The 25,025-nt window shown below is 34.5% G+C and overlaps 1 protein-coding gene across 2 annotated transcripts in view; it reads right to left on the bottom strand.

Moving 5' to 3' along the window:
* Positions 1-25,025, bottom strand: part of BRINP3 (BMP/retinoic acid inducible neural specific 3) — a 376,710-nt gene that overhangs the window by 156,011 nt on the left and 195,674 nt on the right. For both annotated transcript variants that reach the window (XM_057315546.1, XM_026517375.4), the window contains exon 4: positions 23,522-23,712. In XM_057315546.1, coding sequence (XP_057171529.1) covers positions 23,522-23,712 — 191 coding nt within the window. The remainder of the gene's footprint in view (positions 1-23,521; positions 23,713-25,025) is intronic.

Genomic DNA, 25,025 nt, shown 5'->3' with positions numbered 1-25,025 from the left:
TGAGGAGATGGGTTAAATGGGTGATGGGCATTAAGAAGGGCACTTGTGATGAGAACTGGTTATTTATGTAAGTGATGAAGCACTAAATTCTACACCTGAAACTAACATTATATTGCATTTTAACTAATTAGAATTTGAATAAAAACTTGAAACTACAACAGAAAAAATCCTAAGTTTTTCCATGCTTTTCAAAGCCAATATGCTTCTGAAGAAATCTGTAACTACTTGCATTTTAGTCTGGAATTGGGGGTTGTCAAAATCAAAAAAGGGGCTAATTGTGGGTTAGATACTTTGTTCCACAAATTATGATCTCACTGAGTCCACCCTCCCATTCTGACTAGATCATTATTTTTACTCTGACACTTGGCATCTACTCTTATATAACTATAACAAACAAGGCATTGAAGTCTATTAAATTAAAATTGTGTTATAATTTGGAAAACATCCTACCTGTTTTCTAATTTTTCTCCACATTATGAATAAAATTGAAATTTCAATTAACATAGTATAAGTTGCCATTTTTTTCTAATTGCTAATAAAATACATTTTTCTATATTCACAATGGGCATATTTTATAAAGACATCAATACTTTTTTTGCTCTTCTTTCCTTTGTTCTTTCTTACTCTCCTAAAGGTTGCTTTACTAATGTTGTTGAAAAGTTATGAAGGTGATGAATCCTATCCGAGTTCTTTCCTCTGTGGTGACCCATGTATCTGGAATATATGTTTTGTATCTGACTCTTAGCAAATCTGTTTCGTAGGGAATTGTGTGAATATAAGTGGATTTAGAAAGCAGAGGCTTGAAGTAGGAGACTATTTTTTAAATTATCTAGGAATTTTCTGGAAATCCATTTCTTTCCCAATCTGTGTCTTAAACTGTTACTTTTATACTAATGGAAGCTAAAATGGTATCAAATGTTGAGTTTTGGTAATCAGAGGGAAAGAAGTCTTGAAAGAGTCTGTTTTTATATATTATAAAATAAAGGACTTACAATATTTTATTTCAAATCTTATTTTTAAGCTGTTAGGATTTTTCACTAGTTCTTATAATAATTATTGAATAATTTTGTATTGGTTACTAATTACAAAATCAGTAATTTTAAAAAGTTTAGATTACTGAGGAATAGTACCTAGGGTTGCCACATATGTATTTAAAATGTCCACTTGCCAACAAAAAATTATGAGGCATGCATAAAAATAAGAAAGTCTGACCCATATCCTGGAAAAGAAGCAGGAACACAAATTGCTTGTGAAAGAAACCAGACGTCAGACTTAACAGAAAAAGACTTCAAAATAGCCATTATAAATCTTACAGAACAGAAAAAAAAAAAAAAGAATGAGAAAAAAAGTAAAGGAAAGACAATGTCACATCAGACAATATAAATAAAAAATGGAAGTTACAAAACAACCAATTGGAAATTCTAGAATTAAAATGTACAATAATTAAAATTAGAAAAACAGTTACTGGAAGGGTTCAACTATAGTTTTGAACTGGAAAATATAAGAAATCGCAGACTGGAAGATAGATCAAAATAGATTATGCAAGCTGAGACAAAAAGAATTAAAAAAAAAAATCCTCAGAGAAATGTGGGACATTTTAAGTGTATCGACATATGCATTCTGGGAATATCAGAAGGAGAGGAGATAAAAGAGCAGGAAAAAAAAGTTTGTAGAAATAAGAGCAATAACTTCTCAAGTTTATTGAAAAGCAACCTACACATCCAGAAAGATCAACAACCTCTGACTAAAATAAACACAGAGATCCACAAATTGACACATCATAATAAAAATACTTAAAGCAAAAGACAAGGAGAAATCTATGGTTGTAAATGCTTGTATTAGGAAAGAAAATGGGGTGCCTGGGTAGTGCAGTCGGTTAAGCTCCAGACTCTTAGTTTCAGCTCCGGTCTTGATCTCAGGGTCATATGATCAAGCCCCCATCAGGCTCTGCACAGAGAGATTCTCTCTCTCTCTCTCCCCCTGATCCACCCCACTCTCTCTTTCTCTCTCTCATGAACAAATAAATATTTAAGAAAAAAGAAAGAAAACATGGAAAAAGGAAGAGCTAAACTGAAATGAAACAAAAGGAAGCAAATAATAAATATTGGAGTGAAGATTAATGAGATAATTTAAAAATCAATAGAGAAAATCAATAAAACCAAAAGCTTGTTCTTTGAAAAAAAAAATCAACAAAACTGACAAACACTTAGTTGGACTGACCAAGATAAGAAGAGAGAAGAATCTAACTAGAATGAAAAATAAACAAGGGGAAATTACTATTGACCTTACCAAAAAAAATTGTAAAGGATCACCATGAACAATTATACACCAAGTTAGATAATTTAGAGGAAATGGAAACATTCTTAGAAAAACACAAACTATCAAAACTGACTCAAGAAGAAATAGACAATCTAAATAAAACTATAACAAGTGAAGGAAATAAAGTAGTAATCAAAACCTACCAATCCAGAAAAGTTCTGGCCCAAATGCCTCTACCACTGAATTCTACCAAACATTTAAAGAATAATCAATATCAAATTTTCTTCACAAACTCTTCCACAAAATAGAAGAGAAAGGAACACTTTTCAGCTCCTTTTATAAGGCCAGTATTAACTTGATATCAAAACTATAGACAAATATTTCCTATAAATATGGGTGTAAGAATCCTCAACAAAATACTAGCATCTCAAACCCAGCATTAAAAAGAAATATACATCATGTCAAGTGGAATTTATTCCAAGAAAGCAAGTTTGATTTAATATCTGAAAAATCAATTGATTTAATATATAATATCAGTAGAATAAAAAATAAAAAGCATATGCTTATTTCAATAAACACTGAAAAAGCATGTGAAGAAATCAACACCTTTTCATTATAAAAACACTCATCAAACTGAGAAGAATTCAAAGGAACTTTTTCCACATGTCAAGAACATCTATTAAAAAAACTCACTGTTAACATCATACTTAACACTGAAGGAAATGATGCTTTCTTGTTTAAATCAGGAACAAAATAGCTTTCCACCTCCATCCATCATTATAAGAAAGGTCCTAGCTGGGGTGATTAGGCAAGAAAAATGAATAAAAATCGTATCAATTGGATAGGAAGAAGTAAAATTATCTCTGTTTGTAGAGGACATGATGTTATGTATAAAAAAATACCATAAAATCCACTAGCAAGTAAACTGACAAGTTCAGCCAAGTTTCAACAAAATCAGTTAAAAACTCCACATTTGCTGTAAGTTTGCTGTAATGGTTAATCTTATGTGTCACTTTGACTGGGATGTGCGGTGCACAGGTATTTGCCTGAACATTATTTCTGGGTTTGTCTGTTTAGGGTGTTTTCAGATAAGGTTATCATCTGGGTGAATAGACTGGGTAGAAAACATTGCTCTCCCCAGTGAAAGTATGCATCATCCAATCCGTTGTGGGTCTGAATAGGGGGAGAAAAAAAAGCAGAGAAAGGAAGAAATTGCTCTCTGCTTGACGTCTGAGCTGGGATATAAGTCTTCTGCACTTAGATTTGGATTTACATCAGCTTCCTTAGTTCATGGACCTTTGAACTCAGCCTGGGGCTTACATCATTGGATCCCTGGTTCTCAGGCCTTCAGGTTTTGACTGGTAGCAGGTAGACAGGAACAGTGGAAGGAACACCTGGAGGAATGCCCCTGTGGTCCACAAAACCACACAACATCTTCCACTGAAGGATGTCATACCCTACAGGGACTCTCTCTAAGGAGACACATACACAATCCAGAGAAAAGGTGTCCTCAACTTGACCTTTAGGTTGTTATACAGACATTAGCATAAATTAGCATTGCGGTTATAGCCACACCCACCAGGGGAAAGGCTGCCAAGACAGTTCCAGTACAAACTCTGTAGGCTCAAAAACTCTCCCTCGCAATCTGTGGAGGAGTCCCCCAAATGATTAGAAGCAGCCTCCGTTAGAGACCATCCTGTCCATGACCCAAGACCCACTCACATAAAAGGAAAAGACCCCTGTGGTCTCAGCACAGGTGCCACTTCTGGGCCTGTCCTCTCCCACCTTGAGTGTACTGTTGCTTTAATAAGATTTCTTCTGCTCTCACTTGCGGCACAGATCTCTAATTTTTTATTGCCTTGGTGCCAAGAGCCCAGACACAACACTTTTTTGCACTGATAGAACTACACCAGCAGAGGTCAGACAGACAGGCTCAGTCTCCACATTCCACCAAATCCTTATAGTCTATTTCTCTCTCTACCCTCTCCCTCTCTTTCTAAAATCTCTTATTGGTTCTATTTCTCTGGAGAACCCAGACAATACATTTGCTATGAACAATCCAAAAATGAAATTAGAAAAAAATTCGTTTCATGGTAGCATCAAAGAGAAAAAATAAATCTTAGGAATAAATATCGTAGAAGTTATTCAAAAATTGTATGTTGAAAGTTACAAAAGGCTTTTGAAATAAAGGTCCAAATAAATGAAAAAGCATATGCATCTACATGTACATACGGGAACACTTAAAACTGGTCACATGATATTAGTCCCTAAACTCATCTACAGAGTCAAAGAAGTCCCTATCAGGCTCCCACATTACTTTTTGTAGAAACTGATAAGCCTATTTTAAAATTCATATGAAATTGTAAGGGACCCAGAAGAATGAAATCAATTCCAAAGAAGGAGAACTATGTTGGGGCATTCCTGCTTCTTTATATCAAAAATTACCACAAAGCCGTAGTAATTAAAACATTGTGATATTGACACAAGAACAAACATAAAGTTTAATGAAATAGGATTGAGAGTCTTGAAATAAATCCATACATTTATAGTCAACTAATTTTTGACAAGGATGCCAAAAACATTAAATGGGGGAAAGAATAGTCTTTTAAAACCACGATGCTGGGACAATTGGAAAGACACATGCAAAAGATTGAAATTGGACTCTTACCTCAGAAAGCAGGAGTAAATTTTAAGACTTCGGATTTGGCAAAGGAATTTTAGGTATAATATCAGAAGCTCAAGCAACAAGAGAAAACGAAATAGATACATTGGACTTCCTCAAAATTAAAAACTTTTGTTTTTCATCAAGACAGTGAAAATGCCACCCACAGAAAGGGAGAAAACATTTGCAAATTACGTATCTAATAAGGGAATTGTATCTGGAATACCAGAGAACCGTTACAATTCAATGATAAAAAAGACAAAATCCCAAATGAGAAATGAATGAAGGATCTGAATAGATATTTCTACAAGGAAAATATACCAGTGACCAATAGACATATGGAAATTGCTCAGTGATGTCCTTAGGCAAATGCAAAGCAAAACTACAATGAAATACCATGTCATAGCCACTAGAATGTGTAGAATGAAAGTGAGATCATAACCATTGTTGGCAAGGTCATAACGAAATCAGAGTCCTTGGATGTTTTAGTGGGAATGTAAAATTGTGCAGCAGTTTTGGAAGCAGTATGAAAGTTCCTCATATAATTAAACAAAGTTTCCACATGACCCAACAATTACACTTCTAGGTATAAATCCAAGGGAAATGAAAACATATGTCCACACAAAAAGTTATACACAAATGCTGATAGCAGCATTATTCACAATAGCCAAAAAGTAGAAACAAGTCAAATGTCCATCAACAGAACAGTGAATAAACCATGTGTTATATCCATGGAATGGAACATTCTTCAGCCATAAAAAGGGAAAAATGTTGATTCATGCAACAATTTGGATGAACTTTGAAAACGTTATGACATGTGAAAAAGGGCAGACACAAAAGTCCATATATTACATTATACTATTCATGTGAAAACCCAGAGCAGGGAAATATATAGAGACAGAAAATAGAATAGTGTTTAGCTATAGCTGGGTGTGGGTGGGTAGGGTAGAGGGGGATTGTAATAAAGGGTCTTGTTCATTTGTTTTTCTGTAAGGTGATGAAAATGTTTCAAATTTGTGGTGACGATTGTACACATCTGTGAACATACTAAAAAACACCAAATTGGACACTTTAAATATATTATATGGTATATGAATTATATCTCAGTAAGGTTGTTTTTAAAATGAACATTAAATTTACATAAGATCATACCACCTAGTATTATGTAGTTGCATCTTTTTAGCGCAATGCACTAAATTGGGAAGAAGTTCAAGGTATAGCCTCTGTTTGTTGAATGTGACCATATTTTAATATCATTCACTTCCTCTTTTAAGAACAAAAGTACATAAGAAATAAAATCAAAGTTCTCTTTGTGCAATCAACAGAATATTTGAACTACACTTGATGTTTTTTTTCTTTGATACTTATTTTTTAAATGTTTTTTAATTTTTGGAAGAATATTCTTATGTGCACACTGATGTTTACTTCAGTATTCTAGGTCAGTTGGAATTTTGTAGATCAGGTTTGTTTGATTGGTTGCAAGGAAACTGGGATCTGGGAGAGTATCAGTTAACGCTTCAGAGCTCTCTCAATAAATACTGCTGAACACACACACACACACTCATGTGGGAGAACACACATACACATGCACAAATACAATTAAGAGACAGGGATTGAAGGGAGAGCAAATAAATGGAGCCTCCAGGTGACTTTTAGACCTATATTTAGTTTCTCTGATGATATTTGCCAGAGTGACCAGACTACACAGGAATGGTGGACAGCCAAAATGGGCTTAGTGAAATAGAAGAACCCTTTACTGGTGGTATCACTTGACATTTGCTCCTTTTATATTCCTTTGGACTATAAGTTGAATTTATATGTGGGAAGAAATAGAGTTCAAGAGTTTATTGATTTAAAATATTGCTTGTGAGAGTCTTTGTTCCAGATCATTGTTTCTAATAAACCAGTTTGGAGTTCTACTAGAAAGACATGACCCCTGACACCATGCTATTGACTTTTGCCTCCAATCTCTAAATAAAGGTTAAACGACAAACAAAGATTTGCATAAATTTGGTGATTTAATATTGATAGCTATATTGAAACAAAACAAAAGGAAGCAAAATCAAAATAGCCTTGTTTTCCTGGATGAAGACAGTGGGACTGTAATCAACATTTATTATGTTTTTTAAAATGTCATCTAATTGCTCTTCATGGAGGGTATAATGTACTATGTAATAATAGAGACTTATTTAGATGACAATATAATGATAAGAAAAGTGGTCACATTATATATAGAGGATTACTTTGAGAACTTTGAGGCCCTGGTCATATTCAATCTAAAGAAGATGCCCTGGAAGTTGTTAGAGGAGAAAGTATATTTTACTTAGCCGAACGTGTCCTTGACAAGAATTTTGTTAGGGTAACCCTGATGCTCTCTTATAGCCCATCTCCCTCCCATATTCATTATCTTCCATCAGAGATAAAAGAATACTTGATTAGTGATATCGAAGGATGGGATTGTCCATGCTCAACTCTGCTCTTTCTGAAGTATCACCTGGGTAGATTCGTCAGAGAAGGTATGATCTCGTCTCTTTATTCACAGGTTATGCTGACGGGAGCAGTTTCTGCCTTGAGGAAGAGTGTTAGTTATTTAAATTTAATTGGGGGAGAACTGTTTGGAAGCCTGTTGTGACTGTTTCTTTTACATGATGACTTGAAATAAGGCTTATATTTTACTTCAATCTTGGTGATTTCTACAAGTACTTCTTAATTGCTTCTAAAGTTTCTAAGGGGGAAGAAAGGTATATAATACTGGAACTCATGCACTTCACCAGGAAGAAATGCTAGAAAGGTGATGCAGTACATAAAAAATTGAAGAGTCTTGGTATCTCTAGGAAGTCTCCATGACCTTATATGAGAAAGAAGCTAATGTAATACAATATAATGTTTTGAACAAATATATATATATATATATGTATACACACACACACACACACACACTTATTATGGGATGGAGGAAAATATGAATAAAATAGAAAAAGCTAAAAGGAAGGACTTGCAATTCTACTTAGGATGTAGAAAATCACAAGAGACTGTCATTCTTAACCTAACAGTGAAAGTAAGTCAGATAAACTCTAATTCAAAGTTTTTGTTTAACTGTAAGAGAACAGTGGATGCTATAATGCTATAAATGAACTGAAATCCAGAAAATGATTAGCTCTTTCTGGGAAGAATGGGGGACATTGCTGCTCTCATCTTCAGATGCAGCAGAGAGGGAAGACGATAAATCTGCAATTGGTAAGATAAAAAGAAGCTGAAAAAAAATGTTTAACGGCTGTGTTTGTGATATGATGGATTAAAATACCAGAATGCCCCGAAATGGGTGTACACTTACCCAGTGAAATGGTCATGAGCCTTCGCTGAGTACACGGGCATGGTACGTAAGTGGCTCGATGCAAAGTGGCAAAGCTGAGAGAAATCTCTCTGAAGCACACAGGCTTTTCCCCAACGATAAGCTGTGGCAGCCAGGAGTTTGAGCAGAGTAATAGAACTGAGAGAAACCCTCCAAGGTCCTTTTGGTTTTCACCAAGTATAGGGCACAGAATGGGAAGAGCTGATAATGATGTTTCTAAGGCATTCCAGGCTTTGACCAAGTACCAGGCATTGAACTTCTGAATGCTAGGGACAGGACAGCAAGGAGGAAAATCATCTTCCAGTATGGAGAAAGCCAGGACAAGACCGGAGTGCAAAGGTAATTCTGCAAGATTCCAAGTGATTGGTAATTAAATCTTAGAGCAAAAAAAATTTCCCATGAATCAGAAACCTGGTCGTTGGGTTGAAAAGAATGTGGTCATCTGACTCTCACTCTTGGCCAGATCTTAAACTCTTTTAAATGTAAAGACTTGCTGCTGCCTTCAGACTATTTTAAGCCAGATATCAGTAGGTCAAGCTCAATTTTCAAGAAAGCACAGGTCTACCCCAATTCCAAATTAGTCTGATTCGGTCACACATAATAGAAGCCTAATAGAAGAAGGGGTATGTTTATTTTCACAGGAAATAATATTTACTTTAATGTTTTCTGTATTTTTGTGAATTCTTTTTTTTTGTTTTTACACACAATAGTAAATACTAACATGTGAAAGGCAAGAAATGTGAACCCAATAGGCAAGACAGGAAATAGTCAATGGAAGAAACTCGGATATGAATGAGAAGTCTAAATCCCCAGACAGGAATTTTAAAATGACTATGCTAAAATAGCTAGTAGAAAAGTTAGATCCAATATACAAAAACAAGTAGGGAATTTCAGCAAAAAGAAACTATAAAAAATAAATACAAATGGTAGAAATAAAACATCTTACATCATAAATGAAAAATTTATTCGATTGGCTTTACATTAGACTAAGCAATTAAGGAAAAAAACGAATAAACTCGAGACAAGTCATTAGAATTTAATCAAACTGAGCAGCAAAGAAAAAAAAAAGCCTGGTAACGTGAAACAGTGCAGGACTCTAAGGGCAATATCAAACAGGCTAGCCTCACCGTCCCAGAGGAGAAGTCCCAAAAGGGTAAATAGGAAAAAAAAAACCACACCAAGGCATATTATAGTCAATCTTTTGAAAGTCCAAATTAAAAAGAAAACCTTAAAATCTGTTACAGAAAATGAAGCTTTGCATTCAAAGTAAAATTGCAGTGATGATGGCTAACTACTCATCAGGAAAACATGGAGGGCAGAAGACAATGGTATGATCGAGAATGAGAGACACACAGAGAGAGGACAGTCGGAGGGAGGCATATATGCATATATGTATGGGTATACACACATATATTGTATGTGGGTGTATTTAAAGTAGAATAATGAAAATACTAAAATCACCAATAACTAGCTTTTCAGTAATTTTTTTGGTTTGAGTATACAGGACTTTTAAATCTTTTATCAATTTTAATTTCAACTTCTGATTGTCCGTTGCTAGTAAGTAGAAATATACCTGTCTAATAAATTAATCGTGTATGCTATGACTAATAAATGCCCTTTTTATTTCTTGTACCTTTTAAAAAGATTTCATTGGATTTTTTACAGACACTCATGTCTTCTGTGAATAAAGAAAGTTTAATTCTTTTAAAAACTGAATATTTGATTTCTTTTTATTGCTTGATGGTACTGGCAAGAACCTAGTATACAATATTTACTACTAGCATGTTCCATACTATTACTAACTAGAGTGTTTGTATTATTCTACTACAATGAAAGTGGTGATAGCCGAAATGCTTGTCTTGTTCCTGAACTTAAGGAGAAAGCACTTACTCTTTTACCCACTGAGTATCATCTCAGCTACACAAGGGTTTTTCAAATATGCTTTTTATCAAGTTGAGGAAGGTCCTTTCTCTTTCCAGTTTTCTAGGAGGGGTGTGTGTGTGTGTGTGTGTGTGTGTGTGTGTGTGTTTTAATCAGAATCTTATGTCAGATTTTTTCTAAAGATATTTCTGCATCTTTTGAGAAGATTCTATCATATGTCTGTCTATCTAGCTATCATCTATCTATGTATCTATCTATCTATATCATGTATCTATCTCTACACTTACCTTGTGGATATGATGAATTACATTGGTTGATTATTTAATGATATTCACCTTGAATTTCTGGAATAAATCCCAAGCAGTCATGATGCAGAATCCTTTTGATATATTGTTGGTTTCAAATTGCTTACATTTAAAAAATATTTATCTCTATATTAATGACAGATATTGGTAGTTTTATTTCCTTGTAGTATCTTTGTTTGGTTTTGATATCATAGTAATGTTGAATTGAAGAATTTTTTGAAAGAGGTGTGTATATTGTTATTTTTCCTTCAATATGAAGACATTTTGGTCAGGAGTTTTCTTTGCAGAAAATGCTTTTAACTAAACATCAATTTGCTTAATAATTTAGGGCCATTCAGATTATTTATTCTTGAGTGAGCTTTAGAAATTTTTGTCTTTCAAGGAATGTGTCCACTAGTTTTCAAATTTATAATCAGAAAGTTGTTTATGATCTATCCTTGTTAACATTTAAATCTGTGTAATTTAGTGATATATAGTAACCTCTTTCATTCCTGATATTGGTAATTTGCCTATTCACTATTGCATTTCCTGATAATTCTGGCTAAATGTTAATCAGTTTTATTGATGCACTTAAAAAAAAAACAGCATTTGGTTTCATTTTTTTCTCTGTCGTTTTTCTGTTTCCAACTTTATTGATTTTTATTGTGATTTTTTTCATTCTTCTGATTATTTTGGGTTTAATTGCTCATCTTTATCTTTAGATTTTTATGGAATTTTTGGTCATTATTTTATCACTTTTTTTCCTAATAAAAATATAGTTTCTGGCAAATATCCCCCTAATTACTGCTTTACCAATATTTGATTGATTTTGATATGTTGTATTTTCATTATCTTATTCAGTTCAAAATAATTTCTCATACCCTTTTTGACTTTTTTCTCTGAATTATGGGTTATTTAGAAATGTGTCATTTAGTTTTTCAATATTTGAGGATTTTCCAGGAAACTGTCTATTATTAATACATACTTTGCAAGGCTTGAATGATAGTATTGTTTAAATCTACTATACCCTTGCTGATTTTCTCTCTACTTTTTCTGTCAAAGATTGAGAAAAGTCTGTTAAAATCTCTGACTATAATTATGGATTTCTTTATTATATTTTTCTCTCCTATAATTTATTATTTCACATATTTTGAAGCTATGCTACTAGGGTCATAAATGTTTAGGATTATAATTTCCTGTGGATTACTGACTAGTTTATCATTATGAAATGATTTTGTCTCTGGTAATATTCTTTTCTAAAATATATTTTTCTTATATTAAAATAGTCACTCCAGTGTTAGCATCATTTTACTTTTAACCTATTTTTAAATTTCAAGTGATTTTCTTGTAGGTGACATAAAGCTGGATCTTTCTTTCTTTCTTTCTTTTTTAATCTGATGCAATGATCTGTGCCTTTTAATAGGAGAGTCTAGGCTTTTTTATTTTATGAGATTATTCATATAGTTAAAGTCCGTCTACTCGATATTTGTTTTCTATTTTTCCCATTTGCTCTTTCTTTTTTTAAAAATTTTTCTAACTTCTTTTGGATTGATTTTTAAATAATTCTATTATGTCAATTTTTTGTTTTATCAGCTCTAACTATTTTGTGATTTTAGTGGTTGCCCTAAGATTCATAGTATACATAGTATACATTCTTATCATCTACCTTGAAATTATACCATTTCAGGGATAATACAAAAACCTTACAAGCATATACTTCCATTTCTTTTCTTCCGATCTTTATGATGCTGTTTGCCTATTATTTATTTCTACATATACTGAAACTTCACAATACACTGATTGTGATTTTGTTGTAAGAAATTATTCTCTTTTAAAGAGACTTAAATAATAATAATAATAAAAGATATCGTTGCCCATGTGAGTGCCCCTGCCACGTTTCTTCATTCCTTGTGCAGACCCATATTACTGACAGGCATCATTTTCCTTTTTGATTGAAAGTCTTCCTACATCATTTCTTTAATTCAGGTCTGCTGGCAAAATTCTTCCAGATTTTTTTTTTAAAGATTCTATTTATTTATTTATTTATATTAGAGAGAGTGAAAGCACATGCGGGAGGGGCAGGGAGAAAGTGCGAATCTTAAGCAGACTCCGCAGGGAGCATGGGGCCCCATGCAGGGCTCATCCCACGACCTTGAGATCATGACCTGAGCCAAAACCAAGAGTTGGATGCTTAAAGACTGAGCCACCCAGGCTCCCTGGAATTCTTACAGATTTTATACATCTGCAAATATATTTTCCTTTTTCTTTTGGAAACATTTTTGCTAAAAAATGAACTCTAAGTTGACAGAATTTTTTAATATTTAAAAGATTACACCTCCACTCTTTTCTCATTTGCATGTTTCCAAGAAATTTGCTGTTATCCTTAGCATTGTTCCTCTGTACCCAATCTTCATACCTCATTAACTTATATCTAAGCACTTACAGTCTTAGTAAGCTTTATATGAGTAGAGATGTCTTTACCCATGTAGGGACTCTTTTGATAACTAATGAAAATTGAGATATTCTTTTTAATTTGGTTTTGCACAATTTGATTATGAAGTGCTTTGGTTGTCATTTTCTTGAGGTTTCTCATGTTTGCTTTTTTTTTTTTTTTTTGAGTTTCTTGGATCTGTAGGATTTAAATACTGATCAACTTTGGAAATCCATCATTAACTCTTCAATTTTTTTTTTTTTGTCTGTGGTGAACAGATTCTAAAGTGGCTCCCAATACCCCTTCCTCATGGTATGCACATTCTTCTGTAATCTTTCCCACTGAGTAAAGGTGGGAACTGTCACTTGTTTCTGAACATAGAATACAGCAAGGGTGATAGAATGCATGTGATTATGTAATTATATGACCATAGTTACATTATGTAACATCGTAGTATTTTATAATTACTCTTTTCCTTGCTGAATGTGAGTAAACAAATTAAGCTGTTGTGAGCTGCCATATGGCATGGGTTCATTGGCAAATAATTGAAGGTTACTTCTCACCAAGAGCCAACGGAGATCCTCACACTGACAAGGAACTGAATGGTGCCAACAACCATGTATGCTTGGAAATGAATCCTCCCCAAGTTGAGAATAAGTTGAAACTCTAGTTCAGGTGGACACTGATTAGAGAAACTAGCTAATCCATACCTGGGTCATTGACAACTCCCACTCCCACTCCCCAAAAATCAAAAAGAAGATCATGTGTTTTATGTTAAGCCTCTAAATTCATGACAATATTGTTACATAGCAGTAGGTATCTAATACATGCCCCCTTCATCCTTGTCCTTCTTTGAGACTCTAATTACACATATTCATGGCTGCATGAAATTGTCTTACAGCTCACTATTCATTGTTTTTCAAATTCTTTTTTTTCTCTCTGGTTTCATTTTAAAGAGGAACTGTGTATACTTTACGTACCTATTTCTCAATTTCACTAATCTTATCTTGTGCCAGGTTGTAGGTTTTTAATCTTATCCTGTGTATTTTTTATGTTGAAGATTATATTCTTCATCTCAATAAGTTTGATTTGGTTCTTTTTTTATATCTTCATGTCTCTAATTTTATTTTAGGAAATGTAGAATGCAGTTATAATAAATGTCTTAATGTTCTTATCTGCTAATCCTAATGTCCTTGCTCATTGTGTGTCAGTTTTGGTTGGCTGAATGCTCTCTCCATTATTGTTTCTGCTTTCCTGCTTCTTCATTGTCTGGAACTTTTAAATGGTTAATGGTATGAATCTTACTTTGTTGCATGTTGGACATATTTGTTTATATTCCTGTAAATATTCTTGAGCTTTGTTCTGGAAGGCAGTTCTTGAAAACAGTTTGATTATTTGGGGTCTTATTTTTATAATTTGTTAGTTAGGGTCCAGAGAAAAACTCAGGCTAGGTCAAAATTACAGGTACACTTCATTTTATCGTGCTTCACAAGTTTTTTACAAATTGAAGGCTTGTGGCAACCCTTGTTGGGCAAGTGTATTGATGCCGTTTTTCCAACAGCATTTTCTCACTTTGTGTCTCTGTGCCATATTTTGGTAATTCTTGCAATATTTCAAACTTTTTCATCATTATATTTGTTAAGGTGATCCATGATCAGTGATCTTTGATGTTATTGCTATAATTGTTTGGGGTGGGAGGGGGGGCACCACAAACTGCACTCATGTAACTTAATCGATAAATATGTGTGTTCTAACTGTTCCACCGACTGGCCGTTCCCCTGTCTCTCTTCCTTTCCTCAGGCCTCCTTATTTCCTGAAACACAACAAGATTGAAATTAGGCCAATTAATAACTCTGCAATGGCCTCTAAGTGCTCAAGCGAAAGGAAGAATTGTGTGTCTCTCGCTTTAAGTCAAAAGCTAGAAATGATTAAGCTTAGTGAGAAAGGCATGCCAAAGCCAAGATAACTGAAATCTAGGTCTCTTACACCAAACAGCCAAGTTGGGAATGCAAAGGAAATGTTCTCAAAGGAAATTAAAAGTGCTACTCAAATAAACACACAAATGCTGGGGGGAAAAAAAGCAAAATAGCCTTACTGCTGACATGGAGAAAGTTTGAGTGGTCTGGAGAGAAGGTCAAATCAGTGACAACAGTTCCTTAAGCCAAAGCCTACTTCAGAGTAAGGTCCTAACTCTCTTCAAAGCAATGAAGGTTGAGAGAATTGAAGAAGTTGCAGAAGAAAAGTTAAAAGTCAGGAGAGGTTGGTTCATGAGGTTTAAAGAAATAAGCCACTGGGATGCCTGGGTGGCTCAGTCGATTAAGTGTCTTCCTTTGCCTCAGGTCATGATCCCAGAGTCCTGGGATGGAGTCCCGCATCAGGCTCCTTGCTCGGGAGGGAGTCTGCTCCTCCCTCTACCCCTCTACCTGCTGCTCCCCCTGCTTGTGCTTGAACTCTCTCTCTCTCTGTCAAATAAATAAAAAAAAAAAAGAAAAAGAAAAGAAACAAGCCACCCGTATAATAAATAGAAGGTGAAGCAGCAGGTGCTGATGTAGAAGCTGCAGCAAGCTATCCAGAAGATCTAGCTCAGATCAGCAAGGAATGGCTACATTAAACACTAGATTTCCAAGGTACATGAAACAGCCTTGTATCAGAACATTTTCTCTAGGACTTTCATAGCTAGAAAGGCAAATGCTTGGATTCACAACTTCAAAGGACAACTGACTCTCTTGTTAGGGACTGATGCAGCTGGTGACTTTAAGTTGAAGCCAATACTCATTTACCATTCTGAAAATCCTAGGGACCTTAAGAATTAAGCAAAATCTACTCTGCCTAGGCTCTACAAATGGAACAACAAAGTCTGGACAACAGTACAACTGTTTGCAACAGGGTTTACTGAATATTTTAAACCTACTATTGACCTATTGCTCAGAAAAAAAACTCCTTTCAAAATATTATTGCTCAGTGATTATGCACCTGGTCACCCAAGAGTTTTGATGGGGATGTACGAGATTAATGTTTTCTTGCCTGCTAACATAACATCCATTCGGCACTCACTGGATCAAACAGTAACTTTGACTTTCAAGTTTTATTATTTAAGAAATACATTCCATAAGGTTATAGTTGCCATAGATAGTGATTCCACTGATGGATCTGGACAAAGTAAGTTGAAAACTTCTGGAAAGGATTCACCATTCTAAATGCCATTAAGAACATTCCTGATTCAGGGGAAGGGATCAAAATATCAACACTAACATGAGTTTTGAAAAAGTTGATTTCAGCTCTCATGGATGATTTTGAAGGGTTCAAGACTTCAGCAGAGGAAGTAAGATGTGGTGGAAATAGCAAGAGAACTAGAATTAGAAGTGGAGCCTGAAGATGTGACTGAATTACTGTAATCTCATGGACAAACTTTAATAGTCGAGGAGTTGATTTTTGTAGTTGAGCAAAGAATGTGGTTTCTTGAGGTGGAATCTATTTCCAGTGAAGACGCTGCAAAGACTGTTGAAGTGACAACAAAGATTTAGGATATTACATAAACTTAGTTGTCAAAGCAGCAGCAGGGTTTAAGAGGACTGCCTCCAATTGTGAAAGTTCCATTGTGGGTAAAATGCTATCAAACAGCATCACAGGCTACAGAGAAATAATGAAAGGAAGAGTCGTTCAATAAGGTGAACTTCATTATTGTCTTATTTTAAAAGACTCTCACAGCCACCTCAGCCTTCAGCAATCGTCACCCTGATGCAGCAGCAGCCATTGACATCAAGGCAAGAGCCTCCACCAGTAAAAAGATTATGATTCACTGAAAGCTCAGATGATCATTAGCATTTTTAGTAATGAAGTGTTTTTCAATTAAGGTATGTACATTTTTTAGACACAATGTTATTTGCATACTTAATAGATGAGTATAAGGTAAACATAACTTCTATATTCACTAGGAAACCAAAAAATTTATTTGACTCACTTTATTGTGATATTTATTTTATTACAAGGGGTCTGGGATCAAACCCACAATTTATTCCAGGTATGCATGCATTCTTTACGACTGAGACATGACTTTCATCAGTTTTGTATCCTGTGCTCCACGAATTATTATTGTTTCTATTCTGCCTTATAAAAACACTTTTCCGGGCCCTGTGTGAGTGCCAGACACTGTTCTCTAATCCTATAGTGTGGTTTCTTCCTGGATGCCCGGTAATGTTCTCATATGCATACACTCAAAAGTATTCTGTTAAATACCAAAGGGCAACTCTCTGCAGTTCCCTGGGGTTCTCTCAACATTGCCTTCCCCTCTTTGGCATTCTATCCAACAAACTAGAAAACACCTATGTCTCACTAAACTCTGAGGTTTTTCCTCAACCTATGGAAAATTTTGGTCTCTTCTTGGATTTTCCTTCCCTGTACCACATCCCGGAAAGTCTTTCCAGACAATAAGCTGGGCGATCCTAGAGCCCACCTTGGTTGTTACCATCTCTCATGGATCACCGTCCTTCTTTGACTGTCATTCAGTGTCTTAAAACCCAGTATTTTCCGGGTGACGTTTATTAAGGAGGGCACATGTTGTGATGAGCACCGGATGTTACATGCAACTAATGAATCGTTGAACACTACATCAAAAACTCAAGATGTACTATATGTTGGCTAACTGAACATAATAATAATTTAAAATCCAGTATTTTTATATTATTTATCTTTTTTTTTGGTATTGTTATGTAGGAAGGTAGATCCAGGCCATTATTCCATCTGGGTTAGAAGCAAGTTTATTTAGAGATTTTTAATTTTACTTAATATTAACTACACTTATTGATTTTATTTTTCAGGTTTTTTTCACTTTATGTATTTTTTTGTAAGTGGAAGAGATAATTTAGTCAGCACTCAGTTACAACACAGAATATATAATTATAATTTATGACAAGAAGTATAAACACAAGGTGGGTTTTGACTGACGATAATGTGACAACTGAGATGTGAGGGAGCAGAAAACAAATACAATATGATAGACCTAAGGTCTATAGCTTCTGGCCCAGAAAATAACAACTTATAATAGGAACACAGCTGGAAAAGTGGAGCAGAAGGAAACAGATGCAGAAAAATATCACAAATAGAAGTTTTAAATTTTTTCCTGATTTGTATAATTAAGATTTAATCTACAGTGAGTAATGTATAGAATCACTGAATCATATATTGTATACCTGAAACTGATGTTAACACTGTATGTTGATTATACTGGGATTAAATTTTTAAAAATTAAAAAGATTTAATCTAAATAGTAAAAGTCCAATTTTATTTTTCTAATTTACTATTAGTTAGCCACTCTGTATAAGCTATTTTATTTAAAACAAAAACACAAACAGATTTTGCTTTTGCTCTCTGGTAAATTAGGACTTTGTCAAAAGCAGAGAAAGCTCAGGACAAGGAAATAAAGGCCTATACCAAAATGTAGAAAATTATTATTAAGAATATGACAATTTGAATATTTAAAGCATATGAATCTTAATTATTCTGAAAAAAATGTTTATGAATTGAATCATGATACTAAATTTATTTATAGTAATTATTCTGGAATAATATATTATTCCTTTAGGCTAAGAAATATTGGGGGCAAGTAAATATGTATACACAAAAAATGCAGATACACTTTTTTGTGAATTTGAAAAAAGTCAGAATTATTTAATATATTAAGTTAAATGTACAACTAATACTGTATCAATATGCTTAAATTTGTGTGCAAGTTAAAGTGTTCTTTTAAAACCCTAAAATAGTTTACTAAGGGAATCTTTTCTGAAAATCAAACTAATATATGAAATCAAACCTTCAATTATTGTGAATGGCTTACATGTAAATTTTCTCATCTCATGTCTTTTTAAAGTAAGCTTTTTTGAACATATAGAAATAAAATTTAAAAATTCATTGTGAGATTTTACTGATTTTATTCTCAAAGAGCAAATAATTTACATATCAAACATGCTTCTTGGAAAATTATTATCAGGCCTAATTTTATAAATTTTAATTTTTATTTATAAGTTATAATTTTTAATTTTTATAAGTTTTAATTTAATGGTTTTTTATCATTTCAGAAATGTAGATCTAAATTTGTGGACCCCTTCTCAACATCACCTGCAACACTCTTAGTAAACTAAGTGGCACTAAAACATCATTTGAAGGTGGATATTTTTTAGCTGGTATGTTGACCTTTAAGGTAATTTTAACATATTATTCGTGCTTTTTCCTAAATTTGTTGGAAAAAATTTGTAAACACCATAATTTTAAAAATCTGATTTTTTTCTGTACAAGAAAAATGCCAGAAATACAATGAATTCATCAGTACTTACTTGAGAAAATAATAACTTATTTATTTTAAAATTTTTAAGTGTTTGAGGGGCACCTGGGTGGCTTAGTTGGTTAAGCATCTGCCTTCATCTCAGGTCATGATCCCAGGGTCCTGGGATCGAGCCCTGCATCGGGCTCCCTGCTTAGCTGGGAGCCTGCTTCTCCCTCTCCTTCTGCCAGCTTCTCCCCCTGCTTGTACTCTCTCTCTTTCTCTGTTAAATAAATAAAATCTTGAAAAAAATAAAATAAAATTTTTAAGTGTTTGATAAAAAATTTAATTTCACTCACTGCATGTAACCTGATTTTTAGAATTTAGGGTATTAAGGAAGTTTTGGAAAATGCACATGCCACATCAGGTGCTAGATTACACTTTCTCAAAATACATATTTTCATTGTCAATCACATAAGATTAAATTTATTAGACTATTTCACAATAAACCTAAGAACATTTAGTGTGATCTTTTAGATAACTTGGGTCAATTGAATTGAATCTTCTGAAAATAATGGCCCATTCCAGAAATTGTATTTGACATGTTATTGCATTAAAAATAATATTGAGAAAGAATATTTGATATAAATGCTGTTAATTGGAATAATATGGCAGTTAATTAAGCTACATAGGTGTTTGAGCCTCTTTTTAAAAATTTCCAGATGTGATAATGAACTGCAGCCTACATTTATATTCATAATTATAAGAGATAAAAACAACAAATTGATCTATCCCATTTTCTAGAAATTGGCTCATAGGTAACACAATTTGTCCAACTCTTTTGTGTTTTTGCAAGAATTAACATGATAAAAGCAGGCATGATTTTGCAGATTTAATTATATTTTTGCTGTTATCTGATAATGATCTTACTTGACTTTCTTTTTTAACAATACTGTGTTTCCTGAATTCTATAAATCAAGAGACAACTTCATACATTTGTTGAGAAATTAAATGCCTACTACATGGCACTTTAAGCACAAAACAATTTGCCTTATCAAAGAAACTGTGGATCTTGCTACCCTTAGTTGAAAATTTTAAATAAAGAAACACTGCATTAAACCTTTAGGGATTTAGGGGTGCCTGGGTGGCACAGTGGTTAGGCGTCTGCCTTCAGCTCAGGGCGTGATTGCGGCGTTGTGGGATCGAGCCCCACATCAGGCTCCTCCGCTGTGAGCCTGCTTCTTCCTCTCCCACTCCCCCTGCTTGTGTTCCCTCTCTCGCTGGCTGTCTCTATCTCTGTCGAATAAATAAATAAAATCTTAAAAAAAAAAAAAAAAACCTTTAGGGATTTAGTAAAGGAGTTAAGCTCTTGGTTTCAAATGTACCACAAAAGCACTCTGCATTGAACTATGTATATAAGTATGAAGAATTTCAGTAGTTAAATGCCCTTAGATTCCCCCTACACACCCCACCCCATCCCCATCCTCAGTCCTTCCTATTCAGTTAACTTACATCTAAGCAATTATAATCTTATAATTGAGGAGAGACACCTTTTATCTGTGTAGGGACGTACTTGATCACTAATGAAAATAAAAGATACTCTCCCCAGAAAAATGCCCGGGCACATACAGTGGTGCAAGCAATACAGGAGCCTGTACACCTCCCCAAGAGTTTTCCTTAGCTTCCACAGTAACCCAGACAGCAGCGGACCCTGCACCAGAAAATCACCAGTCACTTAAAATTACAACTGTCTCAGAAGAGAACTCCATCCAGACCTAATTAAATCCTGCAAAGTCTGATGGTTCGCCCCTCTTTCCCATTTCCCACTACCTCAGCCTTGCACTCCCTACGTACTTCTGTGACTATATTCTTAGTCATGGTGTTGCCACCGGCACATACCTCATTTCCTTTTTTTCCCTCAGTTACAGCGCAAGAAATGTTTACTTCTCTTTACTCTCCATCCCTGTATCATCCCCCTACTGCCCTCTGCTTCCTCTCCCCGATCTAAAGCCTCACTTTTCCTCTCTATCCAGGGTCACTCTAAGCACACGTTAAAATATTTCCATTACATGGTCTGGAGGGCCTTCCCATGGTCAATGGATAGTGAATATTCCCTGGAGCTCTAACGGTGAGGCTGTTCACTCCCCCACATTCCAGTTTACCCCTTCCTCTTTCTCAGAGCTGCTCTTTGATTACTTACTTCTCAGAGTCACTTCTTTAAAGCTCATTTCTACCACATAGTTGTATGAGTTGAACCCCCAGGGTTGAAAAACAATGCCTGCGTGCAATACTTTACACCATTAAAACATGTTGATTTTTGTGATATGTACTTTGTTTGTGGGAGAACAGAATTACATGCAAATACCCATTAAGTTTGTTTGTTTATTTTTTTCCTTTTTTTCCCCAATCCTTAGCCACCTTGAACTGCTCCACACTCGGATGGAGTACACACCCCTTTACCCCGCCTAGGGCTGCCAGGCACTCCAGAACTGTGGAGCTGGGGCCCAGCACCAACCACCTGCATAGTCTCCAGTGAGGAGGGGACCCACATGCCAAACCTCCCCCCCCCACCCGAGGTGGCAGCTAAAGATGGGCAACAGCAAGTCCCAGTTTGGGACTTCTGGGCTTCTCCAGGAACGAGGGGTCCCTCGTGTCTCATTAGATGAAACTCCACCCAGCCAGCAAGTCCCAGTCCTATCACAGCAGGAGGACAGTATGGTCCAGCTTTTGGGAGTGATATGCATGTTTGTGTAGTTTAGTGCTTAGAGAGAAGCAGATGCCTTTGTCCCCAAGATCCTGTTGCTGTGACCAGGCGTCTCTAGACCCAAGTCCTGTTCCAAATTTTTGGTGACCCTCTGTTAAGTTTTGAGATAAACTGTGAATGAATATTTCTTACTGAGTAAAGTACAAAACTCTACTGTATTATTCTACTTGGTGCTCAGAAAAAAAAAATCAATAGCCATATAATAAACAGACTTACAATAATGATGTCTTCTATTAGAAAATACACTTTAAGTTACTGTTTATATCATCAAAATTGATTTCTGAAAAGTCTATTTGTCCCTAGCAACCTCAAGCTAACAGTACCCTATCTAACAATATTTTAAAAATTAACTAAAATATCTACATTCATGCTGGCTGCAGTTTTATCTGTACAGCATAAATACTATTTATATACTTGATTATCCAATATAACAGAAGTCCTGCAGTCAGAAGTAGACTAACTATAATTGTGTAATTTATAACTACAGAAGTCTTTTTCCCAACTTCATCTACTAGCAATATGGAAGACAGGTAGTATTGTTCGTGTAACCCATAAGCTAAAGATATTTCCTTATCAACTTTTATTCTCTCCTGAACATCTTGCACAAAATATATCTTAGACTAGTTTTTCCTAGCATTCCCAAAATACTGAAGTACTAACTTTTTGATTAACTTAAAAAACAAAACACACCTAATAATTTTAAAATCATGAAACAATAAAATGATATGGTTAATGACTGCTTTTTACATTGATTATGAAATCTTACAGAAGGAACACTAAGAAATGCTCTTTATATTTTATTTTGCTCTTGTTAATTTAGTCCCAGATCGCCCTATCACATTGCGATGATTCTTTATTTGGCAATGTCCCTTGACCAAATACAACAACATGTTGATTTAAACTGCCAGAGAAATGTGTCAAATAATCTGACGTTTCGGAAGCCGCTGTCTGTCTGTCTGTCTGTCTGTCTCTTGCCCCCGATTCTGTCTCTCTCTTTTTGAAAAATTAAAGGCACCATATTCTTACTTTCTTTCAGTTTTGTTAAGTCAACCTTAGTATAGTCAAAGGGAAAGGATTCTAGTGAACACATGGAATTTACCTACTAATTCTAGACTATGCTGTGTCTTGACATCCAGAAACTTATATCCAAATACTTGTACTTCTTAATTATATTGTTCAAGTATGGGGGGGAAATATTCTTTAAACCAGGACCTCTTAATGACTTTTGTGTCACTGAGCATTTTAAGCCTAATGAGGCACCTTCTCAGAATGTTTTTAAATAACTACTATAAAATATGGATATTCAAAAAATAAATTAATGTTATTAAAACAAAGTTTTATCCACCTACACATTATGAGGGAGTCTATGTACCCAGACGCTTACACAGTTCAAATGTGTTTCAATTAACATTAGGGTATGAAAGACACTGACCCAACTATCAAGTCACAAAGTTACATCAAGATACACACCAGTTCTCAAAATCTATTACATAACTTATGACAAATGGAAATGTTACTGTTTTTTTAGAACGTACTTGTTTAAATCAGTGATACATGCAAATATATAGAGATGCGTTTTAGAGCTAGGAAAAGTCATGGTATGACATCATTTTAGGGTAAATTCATTCATACCTTAATGGCAGTGGATGCAATTTGAATGTGGTGAAGTCTCCGAAGGGTGCTGTCCCTGTCAATGAAATAGGAAGCAGCTAGTTGATGTAGCGTCTCCAGAGTGACCAAAGAGCTATTGGTGCTGGATTCACTTCCTTCAGATCGTTTGCTCAGCTTCCGCTTGTCCACAAAAATTGTGAGTGACTCCTCTCCTGCATTAATAATATTTAAAATTAATCAATTTTCCACTTAAAATCAATTTTTCAATTATCTGCAGGTGAGGAAATATAGATTACAGACATAATGAAACAAAAGAGTGACAAGCAACAAAAGACAAGGTTAATTTCCTCGTTCATGAATATTTCTCATGTACCTAGAAAGATATGTGAGATATTGAAGGCTGTAAATACATATTTAGTAAATGCTGAATAGCTAGCATTTGTGGAACAATTTCTCTAGATTTTATGGACTTTCTCATATAGTTTAGTTCCTAACACCTGTATGGCACAAAAGCAAATTAAGAACAGAAAATATGTAAATTGAACTTAAGTGGGATGCATGATATAAAATTGCATTTACTCAGAAATGTTTACTGTGGATCAGCATGACTAATGGAAACACGACCAAGCATATTACTAAACACTAGCCATTTTTTAAAGGTTTTATTTTTTAATAATCTGTACATACAACATGGGACTTGAATTTACAGCCCCAAGGTAAAGTCCCATGCTCTACAGACTGAGTCAGACAGGCACCCCTAATTGAACCTTGAAAATGCAGAGAAAAAATACATATGCATATATTGTTATGTGAATATACATGAATTAAATTCGGAGGTTTCCTACATGTGGCATTACATAAAAATATTATGTGTTAATAAGCTCGCTCGATGGAAATCATTAACCTCCATGGAAGATTTAGGTATTGACAATGGATTTTCAAAGGTGAAATTTAAAGTATAATATAACTAAGCTGCAATTTTCAGTGTTCAAATGTTGACAAAAAATATCAATGGTATTTAAATTTAACATTAAGAACTTGCCATTTTCAGATTTCCATATTCTTGGATATTCATCTAGCATATAATTGTCAGACTTGATGCTTACTCTCCTTCTCTCAGGAACCCACTGTTCTCATGGCATTATGCCCACTTACAAATTGGCAAGCCAGTGTTATAAAATACCAAAAAAATAAAATAATGCTAATTTTAAAATGACATATTCTTGGTGAGTACCCAATCCTAAGTAACAGCTTATAACAGCAGATAAAGCAAAAGATCAGGTCAATTGATATCAGAAGTAAAGTGTTAACAATGTTATTTGTTTTGTTCTGTTTTTCTGTCTTTCGTTTTTTGGGTTTTTTTGAAGGTCACATTCTGGGTTTGTATTTGGATCCCAACATGCATACTGGAAATCAAACAGCTTAACTAGAACAGCTGAAAAAAAAAAAAAATCCTTCAAAAAAAATGAATGAGTGGGTCAAATTATCAACAGCATTAGGTCATGTGTATGATAAAGAGCTTTCA

Source organism: Ursus arctos, unplaced genomic scaffold (assembly GCF_023065955.2).
Source record: "Ursus arctos isolate Adak ecotype North America unplaced genomic scaffold, UrsArc2.0 scaffold_2, whole genome shotgun sequence".
Classification (NCBI taxonomy): Eukaryota; Metazoa; Chordata; class Mammalia; order Carnivora; family Ursidae; genus Ursus; species Ursus arctos.
The sequence above is the reverse complement of the archived record's forward strand: the minus strand, read 5'-3'. Positions and strand labels throughout refer to the sequence as shown.